This window comes from Triplophysa dalaica, chromosome 1 (assembly GCF_015846415.1).
Source record: "Triplophysa dalaica isolate WHDGS20190420 chromosome 1, ASM1584641v1, whole genome shotgun sequence".
In the NCBI taxonomy this organism is placed as follows: domain Eukaryota; kingdom Metazoa; phylum Chordata; class Actinopteri; order Cypriniformes; family Nemacheilidae; genus Triplophysa; species Triplophysa dalaica.
This window is the reverse complement of record NC_079542.1, coordinates 19,392,088-19,414,300: the sequence shown is the minus strand read 5'-3', so window position 1 is coordinate 19,414,300 and position 22,213 is coordinate 19,392,088. Positions and strand designations below refer to the sequence as shown.

The following is a 22,213-nucleotide window of genomic DNA, read 5'->3' as shown; positions in this document are numbered from 1 at the left end:
AGCAACTTCTATGGAGATTGAATAGTTCTTATCCATAGGGAAATTCCATGTTTACCTTTGGCCAATGTAGAGTGTTTTGGAAGCCTAGCAGAAAGTTTAAGATGAATTACCTATTCATTTAATAAGCATGAAACTTTTTGATATGTAGTAAAATTCACTTGTGCATATTTCAGTGGGTGTGTGGCCCTTTCCATTCTACCAAACATACTTGGCTTATAACACACAAACCAAGCTTGCAGAAGAGACATTATCTGTGTGAATATTCTGTTTATGCCTTGACTGTTTGATAAATGAAGAGGCAAGTTTGTCAAAATCAAAACACTGAAAACCGCCCACTCTTTTTTTACAACTCTTGCCTGAATGCATGAGAGAAAAAAAATGATGCCAGACTCCTTTGTCAGCATTTTACATTTCTCTCCTTATCTTAAAGCGAAAGCTGTTTTCGATCAAATGCGCAGGATGTTACTCCCATGCACTCAACTTAAGGCCAACCCACAACAATCATTCACTGACCTCAAATGCATTCCAACCTATCAGCCAATAGCCTCCAGAAGCTCACAAAAATGAGGAAAAAAGTTGCATTCACACCAGACCGTTCTTGTCAGTGTTTTGTGTCATTTCAAGATCTGGAGAAGTTAAATGTTTCTACTGTTCACATTTTAACCAAATGCAAGGGATTCAGTGATGAGGACAGTATTTAGAAGATACTGAGTGAACAGCTTAAGAACACATTTTTAATACAGACAGAAAGCCAGCAAATGTGAATGATAGTTCAGAAAATTAGACCATTTGACAGACAACACAACAAGCGTTTTTAAGAATGTTACTATATTATATAATAATTATTTGTAGTGATTAGTTTAATGCATTCTTCACAACTGTTATACAACAAAGAATTATTTTGCTTTACAATTCTGATGAATTGAATTACAATACAACTGTCTTTTACTGTATTTATTTGTTAAGGCAGTGAGCATTATATTTGTGCTTCGCTACGTAAAGGTTTAACATGACATTCAGCTACAAATTCAGCTACAAAGTTTTCAGATGTAAATTAATGTCACTTCTCATCTCTTTCACACTCCAACACTAATAACTGTAACAACCACAAAGCCTGCAGTGGTGTTACATGAAGAGCAAATATTGATAAAGCAGCAAATGTGTCTCTGTTATTGTAAGCAACTGCAATATTTTAGTTTAGTGCTTCTCTAGGCCAAGTTTATTATTGATTTTTTCCCCACATCAAAACTGTGCATCCATTTTCCATCTGCAAAATGTAAAAATCGCATGTCTTGGAAAGAGAATTGGTGTGTATTGCAATATGCAATGAGACTGGAAGCTAATATTTTGTGCCTATCTGTTGGCTTCTCCCAAACAGGCTTTAGAGTTAAATAGCAAATTCAACCAAGACACACATGTGGGCCATCCATGCTCAATCCTATGCAAGCATTTCTCTATGTATCTACGTGGAATGTCGTAATACTTAAGGGTGTTGTCAGCTTTCCAACTTCTAGAGTACAAACTCTGGACTTCACTCTCCTCACTGCTTCAGTAGAGTCTGGTTATATTCCAGTTGTGACATTAGTTGTAAAATCCTACAGTTGTCTTCTGCCGTCTCGTCCAGTTTAGTATTGAGTCATGGATACAGATATGATTATAGGGTTGCATCAATGAAATCTCGTTTCGCGAATCCTTTCTGTTATTAAAAGAAAAGAAAACAAATGATTAATACGTTTTTTATGACTCCAACCTGACTCTTGTCATGGTAATTCTCAGTAGCAATCCCGAACAATAATGCTCTTTTAATACATATAAGCTTTGATAAGGTTGTAATATGGGCTGAGTATGGTATAATTCTTGCACATGAGACACAGATCACCGGTCTGGCAATTGGGACAAAGTGCATCAAAAATACACATGTTCACACTTTATAGTGGTTGTTCAATATTATGAAGCCATGAGTCAGTTGATGTCATGTCTGGCAACCCTATTTTTGGTTAAAATAAAGCACAAAATAATTTTATTTAGCAAAATGTATATTGTTTCTTGTTTAAAATTAGCTATTGTCAGCACTAAATACAATCTAACTTTTAGTTACTATCTAAAAATATTTTTATTATACATCTATTTTTAATCATTACTAATATAAACTCAGCTAAGTAAAATAAACATCATGCGTGCTTGAACAGGGTAATGTCTGGTAATCAGTTATGGGCTTTAGGTAAATATTTGTCAAGCTAGGCTGTACAGCTGACTGGGAGAGCAGATATCACACACATAGGACAGAACATTGATGGGCATTAGAACAACCTCTAGTAACAGCATCTAAAACAACTATTCAAACATTGTATCCGCCCACATTTATGAACTTAAAATAAAAAGATGACCATTGGTCTTGCAAGCTGACACTTAGTAAGAAAATATATATTCTCTCATATGTATACTGTACACACACTCACACACACACACACACACACACACACACACACACACACACACACCTACACACACACAAACACACACACACAGAATAGCCTTGAGTGCAAAGTCTGTAAACAATAAGGGATCCACCTACACGCGTGAATATCAGATTACTGAGTAGTCTTTGTCTTAAGACTACATGCCACTCTGTTAATTCATTTGTGCTTTTAACTGGGCTACACAAAGACACTCACCTGTTTGTAGTCTCTGTGGAGTTTGCTGTACTGAAACATGTTGCACAAAACTGTGGAAGCAGCTCTGGCTGCCTTTAGTTTCCCAGGACTGAGAAAAAAACAGAAGATAGAAACACGAGAAGCATTGCTGGGACATTGTGCTCTTGTTTAAACTGCTTAATAATGAAACAGAATGTAGGCTATATTTCAACAGGGCTGGCATAAGAGGTGAGGTGCATTATAAATGAGTCAATTAAGTCATATTTGTGTGAAACCATTTCATTTTAAGGTTGGGCCTTTCAAGATTACTTTCCACTAACCCACTAACTACCACTATACCCAAACAAAAATGTGATCGCAATGATGATCAATTATTCCCAACATTCTTCAAAATATTGAGTTCTGCTGAAGAAAGAAAACCACACAGGTTTGGAATGAAAAGAGGATGAGTAAATGATGAAAGAAGTTTAATTTTGAGGTGAACTGTCCCTTGAACATCTGCTAACACTTCGACGGTCCCCCAAAATACATTCAACAGTCAACTTCTCCTATCCCTAACAATGTCAATATTCTAATGGGAATCATTTCCAAAGTTACTGAAAGTTAGTATTATTGACTAAAGTGGACTAACAAAATACTACATGTAACCCTAAAGTGTATTAATTTGGATTATACCAGCCACTATGGAAAAATGTGATATAAGTAAATATTTTCTGAGAAACATTATGGCAATTCTATACCTGTTGTCATGAGATGTCTTAATGCCGACCAGCTTGGGCAGTCCATCAAAGAAAGCGATATCTCTTGCAGCTACAGAACTTCCTGTAACAAGATTATTGAGAACTCCACAGATGTTCACCACCAAGTCACTAGAAGGTTCTTTCTGATATCCGTCACTTGGGAGTTTGGTCACCAGAATATTCACCACTTTGGTAGCTAAGGATAAAAAGCAATGAGAAACATGGCTGGAGTTAGACAAACAGGAAGAGTGAGATACGTGCAGTGTCTCGAGTGGCTTTGGGGGGGGATACTTTCGGAGCAGACGGCTGAGTTCAGAGTGGGTATGAGCAGTAAAAGAAAAACAACGTGTAAAAAGTCTGACCTGTGCTATTATGGGATGAAGAGTGGTCAGTGTGAAGGCAGAAAGAATGAAATATAGCCGCTAAAGCGGTTTTGCAAGTCATCCAGAAATGTGAATTCGTAGCTGGGAATTCTTACACTTTAAAAACAAATGTTACAGAAAAAAGGTGGAGAGGTGACTGACTCACCCAGATCAGCTTTGTTTTTGCAGTGTCGGGAGAGGTTTCTCAGAAGACCCATGAGAGAGCGGAGTTCAGTGTCCGTGGGTGTCCGTAATTGGTCGAGAATCACAGGCAACATCCGCTCCTGTTCCAGTGCAACACGACTCAACACAGAGGCCCACTGGAAGAGAGAACAAAGGAAATGAGTGAACGAGCAGGAAGATGTGCAAGAACGAGTAGGAAGGATGAAGCGCGATTAATTATAAAACTAGCTAGATAAAGAGACATAGGAAAACAGTGAAAACAATTAAGCAGAAACATGAGATCATATCAGAAAGTACAGTGAACAAATTAAGAAATGCTGCAAATGATAAATCATATAGGTGATAATGCCTAAAAACATAAATATAGTTATTCGAATAGAAGGAATCTATCTGCGCTCCCTATGGAGTTGTTTTGATTGGGTGTGTTTTAAGCATCTCACCCGGAACTCTCCGGCAGTGATGTTTTGCAGGGCTCCCACCGCACCCTCGCGCGTACATGTGTTCGTCTCGCACACCTGCAGGATGCGGTTGTACAAACGGACTATCTGAGGGTGCCACAACCACTCTGCTCCTTTAGGCACTCGTGCAACTTCAGAAAAAGTGGAGAGATCTTGATTCTTCTGCAGAGACATATCATGAGCATTAGGAAGAACGCTTGGAAAAGTTAGCTTGTGTATTGAAATTGGAGATTACTAACATCTTTTGACTTCTTGCTTTGTGGGGTGAAGCAGCCTATGGGGTCGTTGTGGCGTGTGCCCTGTGCTCGTGAGGCCCCTTCCAAACGCATCTGAACTGACGCAGGGATCTCAGTATACAGCTGGTAGGAGAGATTGCGCAGAGCACATACGCAGTTCTCCACACCCTAGGGGGACAGAAATGAAAGATGGTTTTTAGAAATGAATATCGATTACGGCACAAAAACGGCTACTGTTCTTGGATAAGAACAATTGTTTTATGACAAATGTGGGAAAGATTCTTCTTTCTGACCTTGTCGTCTACTTTTCCCTCATCTAGAGAGTTTTGGATGTATCCAACCAGAGAGTCGACCAACCCACGAGTTTCACGCATCTGTTGCCTGGTTCTTTCATTCACTGAGCTCAGGTTCCTTGTAAAACATAAAAATGGGTGTAGTTTACATACCAATAGGCTTTTTGTTTTATTTTTATAGCGCATTAATCTTTGTCTCTATAAATCCTTTAAATGAGAAAACAATAGGCATATACTATTCATCTGCTGTTCTTTGTTAACTTGCAGATTATAAACAGTATAAACTAACCAGCCATATGTGATTGAATGCATGTGTGTGTGAGTTACAATATGTTACGGATCTCGTGGCAAGAGAGAGAACCCAATTGCAAGGCAGGACTTAGACGTGAAGGGGTTAACAGGGGTTTATTAAACAGAACAAGATTAACAAAACGGCAAAACAAAACCCACGAGGGGGAATACAAGACAGAGTAATATATTTTAACAAAACAAGAACAGGGACTAACTAAACTACAAAACAAACACTTGAAACAACACTTAACTAAACTTACTAGGAACTCGACGACACAGGGTACAGGGTACAAGGAACAAGGTAAGCATAAAGCTGTGAAACTGGAAAACATCGAACAGCTACAAGATATGGTATACGTCAGCAGGTAGGTACAACTTACAATGAATGCGCACAGGACAATGAACACGAGGATGTTTTAAAGGGAACAAACTAAGAGGGAACAGGTGCAGGGGATAAACACTCAAGGGAAGCTAATTAACAAACTAGGAAACAGGATGGTAGGAATGATGACGCAGACTAGAGAGAGATGAAATCGTCTCTCTCCCACATGAAACAAGGATCCTTTATGATTCCACATCTAGAACAAGAAATACTTGACAAGGACAGGTGGAACCATGACAGAACCCCCGCCTTAAGGAGCAGCAACCTGATGCTCCTCAAAGGCACAAACAAGACAAGACAGACTGGGACACCGACAAGACCAAACAAAACATGGAAAACATGACTAGGGGCAGACAGGCAAGAACAATAAACGGGTTCGGCTGGGACAATATTGTAACAAGCAAGGGAGGGGGGGGGTGGGGGCAAACAAGGAAACATGGGAAGTCCAGAAGGAGTGGGGCTGGGTGGGGAAGTCCTAGCCCCTGGGGGCGCGCCAGAGCACGGAGCCCCAGGGAGCCCGACAGGGGAAGTCCCTGGGGGAACCGTCCCAGTCCCCTGCAGGAACGCTGGGCTGGACCTCGGCTGGACAGGGCTTGACGCCGGACTGGATTCCGGCTGGACAGGGATTTGACGCCGGACTGGGCTTGACGCCGGTTGCTGGACCGGGCTTGGTGCCGGATTATGGGGAGAATCTTCGGCCGGACTGGCCGCTCGGACCGTCACATCCACCCGGTGCCCCCCCAATAAAATATTTGGGGTTTGATACCTTCTCACTCGGGACCTCCGGACTTGGGACCTCCGGACTCGGAACCACCGGACTCGGGACCCTCAGGGCTCGAGCCGCCCTCCGGAGTTTCTTTCTCCCCCGCTTGCCAATGGTCCTGGTAGACGGTGCAGTGGCTACAGGAGGTGAGGAGGGGAATGGTGTGGGTTTCCCCAAGGTGAGGCACCCACCACACGGTCCTCCGGAATGGACCCCCACCCAGAACGAGAGGAGATTGGATGACAGCTGGGACAGGAGCCCTTCTCAAACTGCTCTCGAAGCTGCAGCCGCTCCACTAAATGTGGGAACGGCTGATAAACCAACTCCTCCCGCTCAGGAAAAGATGGTGGGTTGTCCATCCCGGCCATGAGGTAGGCACTCACCAGCACCTCGGGGACAGATGCCTTCCTGGCCTCAGCCTCCCAAGCATAGACCTGTAGAGGCCTATGGCACTGGGCCGGAAACGGACCACCTCCAGCGTGTCACTGGGAAGCGATAGCTTCCCACCAAACAGGGTTGGAGGTGCATGACCAACGGTCAGTGATCATGGCTGCTGCCTGCTGGGTTATGTATGGTGCGTTCATTCTGTTAGGGATCTCGTGGCAAGAGAGAGAACCCAATTGCAAGGCAGGACTCAGACGTGAAGGGGTTAACAGGGGTTTATTAAACAGAACAAGACTGACAAAAAGGCAAAACAAAACCCAACGAGGGGGAAAACAAGACAGAGTAATATATTTAAACAAAAAAAAAACACAACACTTGAAACCTGAAACAACACTTAACTAAACTTACTATGAACTCAATGGTACAGGGTACAGGGTACAGGGTACAAGGTACAGGGTACAGGGTACAGGGTACAGGGTACAGGGTACAGGGTACAAGGTACAAGGTACAAGGTACAAGGTACAAGGTACAAGGTACAAGGTACAAGGTAAGCATAAAGCTGTGAAACTGGAAAACATCGAACAGTTCCAAGATATGGTATACGTCAGCAGGTAGGTACAACTTACAATGAATGCGCACAGGACAATGAACACGAGGATGTTTTAAAGGGAACAAACTAAGAGGGAACAGGTGCAGGGGATAAACACTCAAGGGAAGCTAATTAACAAACGAGGAAATAGGAGGGTAGGAACGATGATGCAGACTAGAGAGAGATGAAATCGTCTCTCTCCCACATGAAACAAAGGATCCTGTATGATTCCACCTCTAGAACAAGAAATACCTGACAAGGAGAGTTGGAACCATGACACAATATTTATAAACCTTCATGGATAATACTAGTTGTGTTTAGACCAACAGAGTGTGACCGACAGGTCAGTGGCATTTAGGTGGGGCTTTGTGAGCAGCTTTACCTGAGACATCCTGTGGTGTTGTAGAATATATCAGCCTCAGACATGCACTGCTGAATGACCCCAGCATCTCCACCTCCGGATAAAGGCACCAGCACTCGCTCTGTCAGCTCAGACAAGCTCTCTCTGGCCAATCTTTCCTTCAGACTGTCTTTAGAAGACAGGTTCCACAAAATACCTGCAAAAAAAATAAAAATAGTGAAAACTGGAAATTTACCAATTCATGCATAAGCTGCATCTGAATGTGCACTTATTTGCCATTTAATCGTATGCCGAATGCTATAGACGGTTTCACTGGACGCACATAACTGGCCCCAAGTGGAACCAGTGGAACCTCAGACCTCCTTTCCTCTATTCATATTCTTGACTGCTTTCCCCCTGCATAAGGCGTGGCAAATGTCCTATTGGGCAATTCCACTGTGCTGAAATAACAACTAGTCATTTTAAGCGAATGTATAATGATTGTATTAACAATGAAGAATTTGTTTAATTTTATTGTCTGTTAATTTTATAAAAAAACAATTTGTTGAATGGGTCATGAAACTATGTCGCATTTAAGTTTACCCAAGTAATGGTTCTTCTAGTGGTAACCCAAAATAATACTGGCTAGACATACTTTTAAATCGCTAGCTAATGTAATTTACTTAATGTAATAATCTGCAAGGTCTTTATTTTTTTCGGATGTCTACAGGAAGTTTGGGCCACAAAAGCGTGCATGCGGAGTAACATTTGTTTATGCTGTTGCTTTGAAACCATCTACAGTATATGCTATAAGTCGGCTATATGGGAAAATCCTATGTACTGTTAGTCAATTTGTTGTATGCATCAAATTCTCAATGACAAAATACCTGACTGAAATTAGTTCAAAATTAAACCTTTTTACAACCATTTTTGAAAAATCTGATTTTCTATTGTCCAGACTGCAACAAGTTAAACAGATTTTGGTCAAACAGCACTTAAAAACAATCTTATTCATGCTGCCTCCCTGAACAAAGCCTTAGTAACCCTGTGTCTAGGTAACAAGCAAAACAGAAGCAAAACACCTGCTATAGCTTATTCTGCACTGAAAGTATGAAGCTGTTTTGTGAGGTAACTACTTGCTCTTTTAAGACCAAAGAAATTTGTACAAAGCTTGGATGTTTATTTACACTATTTTGCAATCCAATGTTGGGAGTATTTTTGTTCAATTACCCAAAAGTGCTACATAATACATTTCTGGTACACGTTATACAATCTAGTGATATTCCTTTTTTTGGCGGGTGACTCTTCTACTCATTGTCTAAGATCTCTTAAATGGCTATTGGGGGAAGTTACAAAGAACTAAGCCTCTAGTGTTGTGGGGTTTTTTAGCGTGCCATAGATCAAGTCATAAAATGTCAGTAAGAGACCTGGCAACCCAAAGTGGAGCAGCAAAGAATGTCAAGGATTGTTTACTAAGTGAATGTGAGTGAGTGTCTGTGTGAGGGGGTGGAGAAAGATAGCAGATCTCACAAAGCACAAAGACCTCTGGGAGTCCAAATTCCCACTTTCCGTATCTGAGGTTTATAGTGACTCCAGAAACTTTCAGACTATCTTTTTTGTTCAGTTTCTCTCTGTGCACTCAGTGCGCTGCTTGAATACACCTGTTCACATTGACAAATCCTACTCCAAACTGGTGCTTAAAGTAACTCCCTGCACTGATATACTGTAGGAAGACTTTTGTATTTTGTTATCGACGTGACGACTGAAAAAAGACTACATAGTACAATTTATGTAATTAACTATTATACTTAAATAACCATGTAATTATAGCGAATGGGTGAGTTATATTCCTTTTCTTGGGTAATACCAAGTTCAGAATGTACTTCACCATGAATTTCAACTAATAACACAAGTATACCTGTGATATTTTTGAGTAGTTCATCATCCAGTTCTTTTAAAGCACCAATGAGTTTGCTAATTCCTCCGGCTTCGATAAGTGCAGTCTTGTTGTCCATGTTCTCGTAGATGAGGTTGCGTGTAGCTCCTGTGGCGTAGCGTTGCACCTCTTGGTTCTCGCTGCTAAACAGCTGCACTAATACTGGGATTCCCTTCAGACTGCGTACCTGCGAAATAAAAAAAACAGGAACATTATTTAAGCTTGAATTTTTTTTCCCATCAGTTAGCTTTAATCACATGATTCCTTATCTCTAATTTCAATTTCGGTGCTTTACACTTGTCAGACAAGACTTTCTCAAATAAGCCCAACATGGCAACCTGTTCAGACATCTGTCTATGTTTGCAGCGATGTGCTCTCAGGCAGAATGTTCTACCCCCTGAGGGCCCTGGACAAAGATTAAGGGCAGAAGAAAGCCTTTCTCTCCAGCTGGCCTGAATGTAGCATATAACAATAGTGAGGGAAAAAAGCAGTTTAGCCTTGATTCTGGCCGCGAGCCATAAATAAGGCTAGTATATTTTATGATAATATCAGCCAGAGCCAGTAGGTTTTTTGCTTTAACAAAATATCATACATATATATTTTTAATCTTTGTATTGTAAAGTTGACTTTAAATAGTTCAATCAGTTAGATCTTAAACTTTTAATCATGAAAACTATTAAGTATAACTAGTATATCAGGTGGAGGCCATTTTGATCTTTTTGTATACTCAACAGAAAAATAAACCGAGTACCCAATAGATTTTAATCCATGCCATTTTATAATCATTGGCCAATAGATCCTATATAGACATATATGGTCACCATTTTGAAACTTCTGTGGTGTTGAATTTTATAAAAATTACATTTGAAATGACAGAAACTTCAACATTTAAAACCGGCTCTAGACTCCTGAATTCTATTCTGTCCGGTTGCACTTTATCTTGCTGTTTTGAAAGGATGAACACATCCTGTGTTTACGCTCTCTAATCCTGTTCAAACAGAGTGTGGAAGGCTGCTCAACACCACTGACCTCATTGCCTCTCATTATATATGTTACTGAATCTCAAACGGTAGGAAATGTTTGATAGCGGCCATCCCACGCGATGCGAATTTTCAAACTTTAGTTAGTGTGTAATGTTGCTCTAACGAGCATAAACAATATCTGCAAAATGATAAAGCTCAAAGTTCAGTGCCAAGCGAGATATTGTCTCTAACAGAATTCGCTTTTCAAGGACTACAGAGAATGGCTGGAATTGGACTACAGCCCTCTACATTTACATTTAGTCATTTGGCAGACGCTTTTATCCAAAGCAACTTACAGTGCACTTATTACAGGGACAATACCCCTGGAGCAACATGGAGTAAAGGACACACTGGTGGTGGCTGCTGGGATCGAACCAGCAACCTTTGATTTACCATTTCAGTGGTTTAACCCACTAGACCACCATCTCCAGCTACTAGACCATCAAGCCCTCTACTACCGGAGTAAATGATGTCACTATTTGAAAAACCTAAGCTCAAAGCAATACACCAAAAAAGGGGCGAGAGAAGAGGAAGTTCCGCTGGATTAGTGTTTGGTTATCAGATTGTAAACATTTGAATGATTTAAATTAATTATTTTCACATTCATCACAGTCCTACAGCCGGTAATATAAAGATTGACATTTGCACATGCACTAGCAGACCTCCGTTACACTTCCATTGATCCGCATGTGCTTAACTGATGAAGTGAAGTTGACGCCATTGTTACTGTTTATCGCTAAAAGCCAAAGTTTATGAATACACGTACACTGAGAGGGGGACCGACCAATCACAACAGCCTGAGAAGCAGAAGCTTGCTGAAATGGTATTGGTGGGACATCTTAAGACACACGTTCTAAGCAGGTAACTAATCATGACAGACCGGGTCAGCTTTACCAATCAGAGCGTATTGGAAGGAGGGATTTTACATAGACCGGAAGAAATCCAATCATTTTGTTAGAAGAGGGACAGCTGTGAACAATAGACTTGAAAATAAATCATTTTTTGAAACTAGAAACATGAAAATCCAATGTTTAACATCCAAAAAACATAATCAAAGCTTCAAAAACGCAAATGAATGGCTCCTTTAAAGACAAATTGTCAAACTGTGAAATTGCGGTTTATGACCAACCTTTTCTGTCATTGTCAAGTTTTTAATTTCTAAGCTATTCCTAATGAAAGGAAGTCCAAATAAAAGCATAACAAAGGCATGAAAACTCTGTGTGTGTATATGTGTGTGTGCGTGCATGCAGGAGCGCATAGTACCACACAAATTCAGTGGTTAAATTAAACCTGTGCACAAAGGCCCTGACTTGAACTGTTAATTTAATGCTAGTAAGGTAAATGTTAATAAGGTTGTTGATCAAATGTAAGGTTTTTTCTTACCATGACTTTGGCTTCATTGCTGTGGTAACACTGATGCTGTATGTATGCTGCTCCCAACATCTGCATGGAAACATCGGTGGAAGAGATATAGTTGATTGCTGTGGTCATGTCCAGATTTTGGATTCTGTTCGCACACACACGAAAGTAAAGATGTTTAGAAAAACAATTTTCAAGATATAATATATCAAAAGCAATTTTTGTTTTGTTTATAATATTAGTACAAGTAAAACATATTAATGGTATACCTGGTATATTGTTTTCAATTGCTAAATGTTTAGTTGTTTTCCACCAATGTTTGGGTCAAAATGGACAAACCCCAACAATGAATGAATGAAATCCAAAAAATGTTCATCCAAAAATGAGAATTCTGTCATCATTTACTCTGTCATCATTTAGAATGTTAGTTACCGAGCAGATCTTGTCACCCATAGTATTTATTTTCCCTACTCTTGAAATAAAATCCCTTTATTGTCACTCAACCATATACTCAGGTGCGACAGTAGGTGAAAAACTTGGGTGCAGTTTCGACCAACATGGCAGTATGACAGACATTTCTTTTATACATTGACACCGTAAACATTAAGGTACAAGTTTTACACCAGAATACAACAAATGACACGTAACATATATAATAATAATACACAACAGCGAATGTACACACAATGTGTGTAGTGTACAGTTATGGCAGTAAATGGGGGACAAGATCTGCTCGGTTACTGACATTCTTCCAAATATCTTCCTTTGTGTTTAGCAGAACAGAGAAATTATACAGATTTGAGAGTGAGTAAATGATGAAATTATTTTCCTTTTTGAGTGAACTGTCCCTTTAAATGGTCTATTTTTAATTCAAACAAGAGTTTAAAATGAGCTTTTTGAGCTAAAACAATCCAGGTTCATTTACAAACCAAAGTTTGGGTTTGTCTCTTTTTGACTTAAAGGGACAGTTCACCCAAAAATGTAAATTCTGTCACCATTTACTTACCCTCACATAGTTCCAAATATGTGTAAATGTCTTTGTTATTATGAACACAGCCAAAGATACTTGGAAGAATGCTTATAACCAAACAGTTTCAAAATTGTCTACAATAGTAGGAAGGAACAATAAGAAAGGTTGACAAAAGTGTCTCAGAACTGTTTGCTTTCCTAAATTCTTCAAAATATCTTCATTTGGGTTCAACAGAACTCAATCCTCCCATGGTATTCCTTTTCAGACATACAGTCTTTACTGGTAAATTGCAGGAAAATTGCAGGTAACAGACCATTTGTGAACAGGACCTTTACGGAATATCCCTACTTACAGTTTTACAGAAATAAGTAGTAACGTTACCAGCAAATTCAAGTAAGTGGTGAAGTATGAAGATTACCATTAAGAGCATGTGTAACGCATGACGCGCGGACTGCTTTGGCCCAATCACAACACTCTGAACATTTCTGTTCTGCTTGCAGTTTTTTTTCTTGGGTCTCTGAATTTGTCCTCATATAGTTCAGGTCAGTTGTAAAGTTTTCTATTTCCCTGTTTTACCACAAAGTTGGGATGTGTAGAGAAGAAGTAAAATTACCAGAGAAAAGGACTGAAACGAAGCAAAAGCTGTTATACTTCTTCGAGTTTAATAAGGCTGCTTGTGGATCGTCAGAATGCCATTGCTTTTGTGAACAGCACATTTGTGTATTTAGTATAAATTTACCTGAACGACTTTACCAGTAATTTCCCAGCATTGCTATGTGAAAACAGCTAATGATGGCCATTTATAGAGATTTGGAACAACCTAAGGGTGAGTTAATGATAACAGAAGTTTTACTTTTGGTTGAACTGTTCCTTTAACTATGGGTTGAAAATAACACAGCATTTTCTAGAGTGTATGGAGTGTAAACCGTAAGTTACTGTCCAATCAATTCGATTCTCTTACCCGTCAAGACCATCTACCATTCCATCTGCAAATCCATCACACACATCCACGCCACGCCCCACACTCTTCATACTGTGCACAGACCCTGCTCTCTTTATGGTGCCCTGGTACTGCCCTGCACCCTTCATAGAGCTGCCTCCTGTGGACATCTGCTGCCATTGCATGGAGCTGCCACTCATCCTGTTCTGCTGTTGCTGCTGCAACTGTCGATTATTTATACGGCTTATGGTGCGGTGGGAGGGGCCTTTAAATGAATACTGATGAGCAAACTCGGACTCCCTCCATCCTCTACCAGAACCATCCTGTGCCAAGGTGTCGCTTAGGTGCCGTTGCTTGTGCACTACACTTGGTGAAGGGCTGCGGCCATAGGACTGCATCCAGTTGGCTACAGGTGATGACTGCCGGTGCATTGTATGGCCCCCCATTAATGCTGCCTCATGCTCAGTCCGATCCATTGTTCTTGATTCATTGCGCATCTGATTGGTGTAAGAGCCACTCAGATAGGCATCATCGTGTGACACGTACGGGTGACCCACTACTGCCGGCATGGGGGTACCGAGACTGATTCTGTGCCGAGTTCCCATTTCTACCGCAGAGCGAGATGAAAATCCCTCCGTGTGCTGAGACGTCCTGGGGGTCTAAGTACAGAGGATAAACGAGAAATGAAAAACTGAAAGTAGCCCTAAGAATATAAACATCACGCAATAAACCATGTTTTGAGTTTGTACATTGCTTTTCCAGGATAGTCTGTTTACTGTATCACACTGAGGGATAACAGGGCCTCTGACACACCATTTGGCTCATGAGGTGGTGGGTTAGGAATGTTTCAGATTAGCATCTGAACTCAGCTCATTGGGCCTGATCTCAATTCCACAGCTTGCTAGAACTGCAGATCACCTTCTAAACAGAGCTTTCACATGAGAGCGCAAAATATCACATCATTGTGTGTTACGGGTGCAGCCACACAAAGCGCAGTTGTCAGGGGATTGTGGATTTTATGATCCAGTCATCCTCAATAGGCGGACCACGGTCCGGATCCGGACCTTTGCTTCATTCCATACGGACCACGAGACATAACGTTAGCCTAATAAACCCATTTGGTTGTTTAAATTAAGCCACGTGTCTTCACAGCGGAGAATCAAATGCGCTCTGTAATTGATATTTTTCCGCTATATCCTCTGTAATCTTTATTTAGTGCCAAAGCGCTTCATTTTAACCCTTACCACTCCGCAAGTGCTGCTTCTCTCCCCTAATTTCAAGCATTAATTTCAGTAAGATTTGGTATTAGTCAGTCAATATTGGGGATTCACAAGCAGGTCCACAATTTGTAATGAACAATGTTTTAATTGTGAAATAATTTAAAGATAGAAGTAGCTTTGGTATGAAAGTGAAAAGGTGAAAATGGCATGGAAAGGCTAATTTAGTAAGTTAAATTGTTTTCTGTTTATGATTTAAATTGTTATATAGCATTTTAATTGTTACAGTACATCTGCTGTTTGGATGTTGTCAGTAGTTTTTTTATTTACAAATATTAATGATCAGACTTCTATTAAGCCACAAAGCCGATACATTCATATATCAAAATATTAAATAAATGGCCTGATAAAAGATCATATCTTTTATACTGTATATCCAACTTGGCTAAATGGAATAAATATTTATTTATTTTCAAAAAACATTTCGTCTGGACCTCCGTTTGGAAGAAAATATGAAGACCGGACCTCTTGGAACTTTAATTGAATAAATATAATCTAACAAATAACTGTTCATAGGTGAATGTTGTATCCTGAATATCAGCACAAAAAAAGTTGGTAAAAGAAGGTAGGCATAACCTGGCAATTTTATCTCTGTACTAAACAACAACATTTGAAAACTTAATCAAAATGTTATTTCCTATTGTAAATAGGGCTGCTCAATTATGACAAAAACATAATCACGATTATTTAACATGATTACTCATTTACTTTTAGAACAACATAAAGAATAAGTAACTTTGCTTTTAAACTGTGTATTCAACTGAAAATAAATGTAAAGAAATAGCACAGCTGAACCACTGTAAAGGAAAGGTGCACTGTGGATTTAAACCACAAAAAAAGAGAGGGTCCTTGCAAAAGGAATGTGACGCAATAATCGTTTTACCTTGATTATTGTGTTTTTGTAATTGTTGAAGGGCAAAATTGACAATTACGATTAAATTTCGATTAATTGCACAGCCCTAATTGTAAAGCTAAAGCTATGACTAAACATTTTGAATAACATTGTCTTTAATTAATAAAATAAATACGATTCTGTAAATGAATGACTCAGGGACTGGAAATGTGCTGAATAGTCTCACTTACTGCTATTGTTCTGTTGCCATTGTAGACTAGAGACTTGGAACTGAATCCAGGGCCTGTCTGGTATCTTGTGGTTGTCGAGCCATTTAATTCTGAAAAATAAAACAGCATTATAAAATTATAAAATACAAAGTATCACCTAATTTGATCTCTGTATGAGTGATCTGTTACTGTCAAATATCTCAGTGATATACTTGTTTGCCTGGAGTTTTATCCCACTTAAAGTGATAGTTCACCCAAACATGAAAATTATGCCATCAATAACTGACCCTCTTGTCATTTCAAACCTTTATGACTTTCTTTCTTCCACAGAACACAAAAGATATTTTCAAGAAAGTTGGCAAACGAAAAGCACTAGCCGGCATTCACTTATATTGTAAAGACACAAAACCAATTCAACTGAATGGGGACTGGTTCACAATATTTTTCAAAATAGTCATAAAGGTTTGAAATGACAAGAGGGTGAGTAAATGATGGCAAAATTTTCCCAAATTCTTTCCCAGGTGGCTTTCATTTTGATGAGGTTATTTCCAAAGCATTACATGGCTTGCATTAACACATGACCCAGGGTGTTACCTGATCCAGGTTTGGCATTCAGCTTTGACTGGGTGCTTCAACGAATTTTAAGAGATCGGGTTTCTATCACTGCTTGGCTTTCTTAACCTACTACGCTACACACAGTCCTGATCAGTAGTCCACATCAAATTTGTATATGGGACCAAACATTAGGTCAAAGTCTCCAAAACATTTTTTTCTGAGGAAGCTGGTGGAGAGAGGAAGTCTGCTACAGTAATCACACTATAACATAATGAAACAAGAGGAAAAGAGGATGACATCACAGGGTGGTCCTTTGTCTTATTTTTGTAGGCTTTTTCGCTTCATTCTTTGTTTCCTTCTTCTTATAAACTACTTTGCTCTGAATCCTTATTTTCTGTTCATCTTCTGTTCAAAGATGAAAAAATGCAGCGTTTAATTCCAAAATAAAATAAAACAACAAGATACTGCAGGGGGACAGTAGAACCTTAAAATAGCCTTGATTCAAATGCAACAAACCAAAGCAACCCAGCTTTCCACCGAACACAGAGACAAGCACATAATTGTGTTGAGAGGAATCAAAATGAATCGGTTTTAAGAAACACAAGGATCAAAAAGAGGTCAACTATATCTCTTCCCAGAAGAGAGATGAATTTCAAATAGATGTGTATATAACACGGAGAAGGAATATTGCTCAATACATGACAAAAACATATTGATTTTGGCAGATCTCCTGAATGCTGTTCGAACAAAGAAGAAAAATACTGTGGTGGGGTAAAGTGTCAACTATTTATCTTAATATTTGAATTGGTCTCTGAAAGCTAATTTACTAAGAGTAAATGCTTACTGAGGCAACAGTAAATCTATCCATCCATCCATTTTCTACCGCTTATCCGAACTACCTCGGGTCACGGGGAGCCTGCGCCTATCTCAGGATTCATCGGGCATCAAGGCAGGATACACCCTGGATGGAGTGCCAACCCATCGCAGGGCCAGTAAATCTATAAACCATGATATAATGTGATCCTCATTTTCATATTCCTTGAGTTAAAGGACAATTCCTGATTAGCCAATATTACACGCTCCCCTTAAAGCAGATTTATCATAAAACATTTTCCCACTTAAATTATAAATTAAATTCTGTCTCCCAACATGTGGTGGAATATGACAGGTTGTTTTAAATTAAAGTTTAGCTAAATGAATACATCTAAAGTTAATCAAGATCCCTTTAAGTATCAACAGGTTTTCTATGTTAAATGTATTGGTAGCCGGAAGATTCAAGGATTACTAAACTTCTCTAAAGGATTCTCTAAAAAAGAGAGTTTTCAATGGAATCTTACCTCAAAATGGAAACATATGTTTTTCTTTAGATGTAAAGGTCTTAAGGGATTTTACAGATACCAAATGTTTAGAGGTACTTTATTGTCAACATCTCAGCAAAAGTTTATAAAGCAATGTGATACTGTATACACAAATATTTTCTATGTCCTCTGCAAGTGACATAAGAACTATAACCTAGTTTTGTCTGTCGTTCTAAACTTCAAATAATTATTCTAAAAGAATCTAAAGCAGTATCAAGACATTCTAAACCTCCTACTGCTGGTACTAATAAAGTGAGAGCTTTAATTGCACATGCTGAATAAATAAAGAGAATGCCTTTGAGAATGATTTAAACTCATGCACTGTGCATCCGATAATTCCCGGAAAACTTGGTTACACACTGAGAAACGGAGCATAAATCCAGATGACAAATAAATAGCGAAGTGTGAGCCACATGTTTAGTGTTCCAAAGAAGCCACTGTTTTACAATAACAAAAACACACATTCCTCGTCACTTTCTGGGGGTAATTCTCTTAATGAAATCTAAAACACATCCTCCTATTCAAGCTTCAAACTAAAATAGAACTGACCTACTGGCAAATCTGCTGCAAACCAAATGGCAGGAACCTCTTCTGCAAAGGACTGTTGTTTGAAAAGGTGTGACATATCTGTCACATTCCAGGTCAAACTGAGCTCATGTGTAAGAGGACAACAAAAACGAAGAGCGGAATGTATTTTTGATCACAAAACAATACATTAAAATGACTTTCAATGTTTTTATGATGTTGATATTGTAATGTAGGCTATGTAAAGTGGCAGTCCAATAGGGTATTATTATACACCATTTGGTATATGATACAGAATAAAGAAAATTATTAGGAAAAAAACATTCAAGGACACCAGCTTGGTCAGTTCCTCTGTTTATATAAGGTCACGTCCTAAATTGTTCCCTATCATAAGACGGCTAGAAGCTTTCAAGTGACTTGTTGTGAACAGGGTCAACAATAGGGTAAGAGTTTGAATGCTTAACATTCCTCTCCCTAATAGGCCGTACAAAAGATATACTTGTTGCTAGATTTTATAAAGTGCTACTGGTCAGCAATGTAATTTCCAGTATTGCTATTCAGACTTTGATGCAGAGCTAGGTTTGAAATATACAGTATAATCCATACTGTATGTGTGATTTAGGGATGTCACAATATTAATATTATCACAGGATAAAATACAATTTCAAAGGAAATAAATTAAATTAAATTAAACATAAAGTGGTTCTTGGTGCAATATTATCAAATGTGTAGTATTAACATGATATTAATACAATTAGTTATTAATGTCACAGTCAACACCCCTAGTGTGATTTATCATTTTAGAGTAGCATTTGGACTTTGGACAAATTGAATGATCACAAATTGAATAATTGAATAATGTTTTAGTGAAATATTTAATAAAAAAAGAACGTGACATGAACTGGCTTTACTGACCTGCATGAGATGTTTATCCTTCATCTTGAAAAACGATATGACCAAAAGCACATGATAAACCTACTTCTAATTCTTGACTACTTCCCCATTTCATGTATAAGGCATGGGAAATGTCCTATTGGGTATTCATCTTGATGAAATAGTGGGATTATAATACCTAGTCCTAGTTTTGTTAATGTGTGATGTTTCAAACTGTGCCTGACTTGAATCGTTTTGTAGAGAATTGGCAAGATGGAGTTGAGCCACTTTTATGATGTTGAAAAAGTGTCAGTATGTTGAGCAGTCTGGGATGGGGGAGAGTGTGGTGTGCCCTAATTTCTACCTGCCTGTCCAAGCCATATGTAAGCGATACCATTCCCATGGGCTACAATTCTTCTTCACAAACCTACACACACATTTGCACCAGTAGCGAACCCTCAGTGCCCTGATGACCTAAACTTTCATACATTTTTTATTAAAAAACGTATTAACTTTGTTATTTTCAATTAAAGTCGGACGCTTTTCCCTATTACAAACCAAAAACACAATGCCCCAAGAACAGCTTATAGTTTAAATCATGTTCCACGAGCTTAATTTGACAAATCTGCATTTGAAAAAAAATGATATATCTTTTCAGGGACAACTAGCTAATATTCCAATGTATAAAACCTGATGTCTCCTCCAATGGTATTAACCTCAGACTTTACCCTGAGGGTCAAAATTTGTCTGACAAAGTCAGTCTTTCAGTGTGCCTATTTTTCTATGTCAAGTTTGATGTTAGAAAAATGTGTTAGGCTATAGCTACGAAACCCAGACAAGAGTCTTAGATACCACTTAGAAAACACACAAAAGTGCATATCTTTGGCTCCCATCACCTACGTTTTAAACCAGCACAATGAAACCCTTCTGCTTGTACACCTGCTCTGGCTATGAACAACACAATAAGACCAAAAAATGTTTGCATGATGCAAATTGATTGAGTGTCACACAGACTCAACAGAGCATTCTACCCAGTTCCTGAAAACAATCACTACAATTATCTAACTATCTATTAAGACTAATTAACTTTATTGAATTATAAAATAGCCTATATAAAAGTGGCCTAAAATAGTTGTATCATTTGTTTTTAAACTAATGTTTGTTAATCTGTCTTTCTAAAAACACACAAAGGACCGTCTGTATATTGTGTGCTACTGGACCGATAACAGACAACAGAGTGCTCACCTGTTGAGGTAACGTGAGAAGCGCTCTGTCTGGATGATGATGCGGCTTTCTCCGCCATGCGCTGCTGGACCTGCTGCTGGACGCGCTTCACTTTAGACAGTCGGTCTCTCGCCAGCTGGTCATCGGACGGGACCGCGTATGTGGTGACCGATGTGGTGGGCTGTAAGGCAGAGAAGAACAGACCCTCAGTGGCCCCTACAGCATTCATTATCAAGGCACCTAAATCGCTCCGAAAGTTGTATAATCCGAAAGTGTCCGAAAGCTCCCGAGAACTCGTTCCTGACGGTGATGTTTTTTTTATAAATGTATACCGAAAAGCAAGTGGAAATAAATCTCACGTAGCGGAGGTCATATGCACAGGGCTTCGTTCACTTGATCTATGCGAGTGCAGGTCTGTGTTTGTGTGTGTTTGTGTTTGTGTGTGTGTGTGTGAAGTTCAGATACAGAGCGTGTAGACGGGGCGGGGCTTCGTCACTCACAATGCTCTCAGCACTGAGATATTTATTCCCTGCTGTGCAACATAAGTGACGGTAAAGATATGGAGATTGTGTAAACTTTCTTTCGTGTGAAACAGCGTCATCTATCTTTGTTTGATTCATCTCACACAAATACACTATAAAGTACACAAGTCATTTCGTCTCTCGGTTTTAAAATGTGTTTGTTGATGTGACTTAGGACTAAATGTGAAATAAGATGAAATTCCGTGTGCCAATTTATTTGTAAGAGTTGTAGTAATGTCCAAGTAATGTAAAAATATTGTCAAAATGTTTTTATGCTTTTATGTTTTTATGCATTCACCAAGTAACACTGAGCTGACTTTAAAACTATATATTTGTCATTTTAGCACAAAACAGTTTTGAATAAACGCATTTGTAAATGAAAAACGGAAAATAACCACTCAATTAGCTCAAAAGTCCATCAGTGAACTTACCAATCCAGAACTCTTTCCTTTCATTGTTCTCTGTGTTCCTAACGTCTTTTCCCTTTGGTTCCTTTCCGTTGTTTTCAGGGAACACGGTCTCACAATATCCTTCTTTCAGTCCCTCTTTATTCTATTTCTCCTCCGAGTCAAGCACGCACTACAAAGGAGTAACTTAAAAAGAAGTACACACCCAAATTCTGACCTTGCATGATTCCTCCTCCCAGGGATTTAATCATAAATTAATATCATACATGATATTCATAAAACTTATTCATAAACTATATGCTGCTACTGGGCTAAAACAAGAGCAAAAGAATTTGGGGAAGAGAAGTAAAAGTGCGGATTGCAAGCTAGCACACATGTTTAATGAGATAGCAGCTCGAATTAGATTAGTTTGACAGGATGTTATTATTTTCTGTGTATAGAGAAGATCACGGTCTCGTCCATTATTGCATGAATCATCACGGTTGATGCTTTATCCACTTTCTGTTAGC

General features: G+C 39.0%; 1 protein-coding gene across 1 annotated transcript; it reads right to left on the bottom strand.

Moving 5' to 3' along the window:
- Positions 1 to 696: 696 nt before the first annotated feature.
- On the bottom strand, positions 697 to 21,216 carry pkp3b (plakophilin 3b). The gene is made up of 13 exons (XM_056771603.1): positions 20,798 to 21,216; positions 16,263 to 16,351; positions 13,924 to 14,561; positions 12,017 to 12,140; positions 9,594 to 9,798; positions 7,718 to 7,892; positions 4,927 to 5,044; positions 4,637 to 4,801; positions 4,380 to 4,559; positions 3,923 to 4,076; positions 3,395 to 3,590; positions 2,676 to 2,763; positions 697 to 1,696 (listed from the first exon to the last, which is right to left on the bottom strand). Exons 1-13 carry the CDS (start codon positions 21,003 to 21,005, stop codon positions 1,655 to 1,657), a joined length of 2,382 nt encoding a protein of 793 aa, XP_056627581.1. The 5' UTR covers positions 21,006 to 21,216; the 3' UTR covers positions 697 to 1,654.
- Positions 21,217 to 22,213: the final 997 nt, after the last annotated feature.

Excerpts from the sequence above, each read along its gene's own strand:
- pkp3b (XM_056771603.1), bottom strand. The coding sequence starts at position 21,005 with ATGAATGCTGTAGGGGCCACTGAGGGTCTGTTCTTCTCTGCCTTACAG. Across the intron at positions 7,893-9,593 it reads ACTACTCAAAAATATCACAG|GTATTTTGTGGAACCTGTCT; the intron begins GTATACTTGTGT and ends TTTTTTTTGCAG. Across the intron at positions 1,697-2,675 it reads TCCACAGAGACTACAAACAG|AAAGGATTCGCGAAACGAGA; the intron begins GTGAGTGTCTTT and ends TTTTAATAACAG.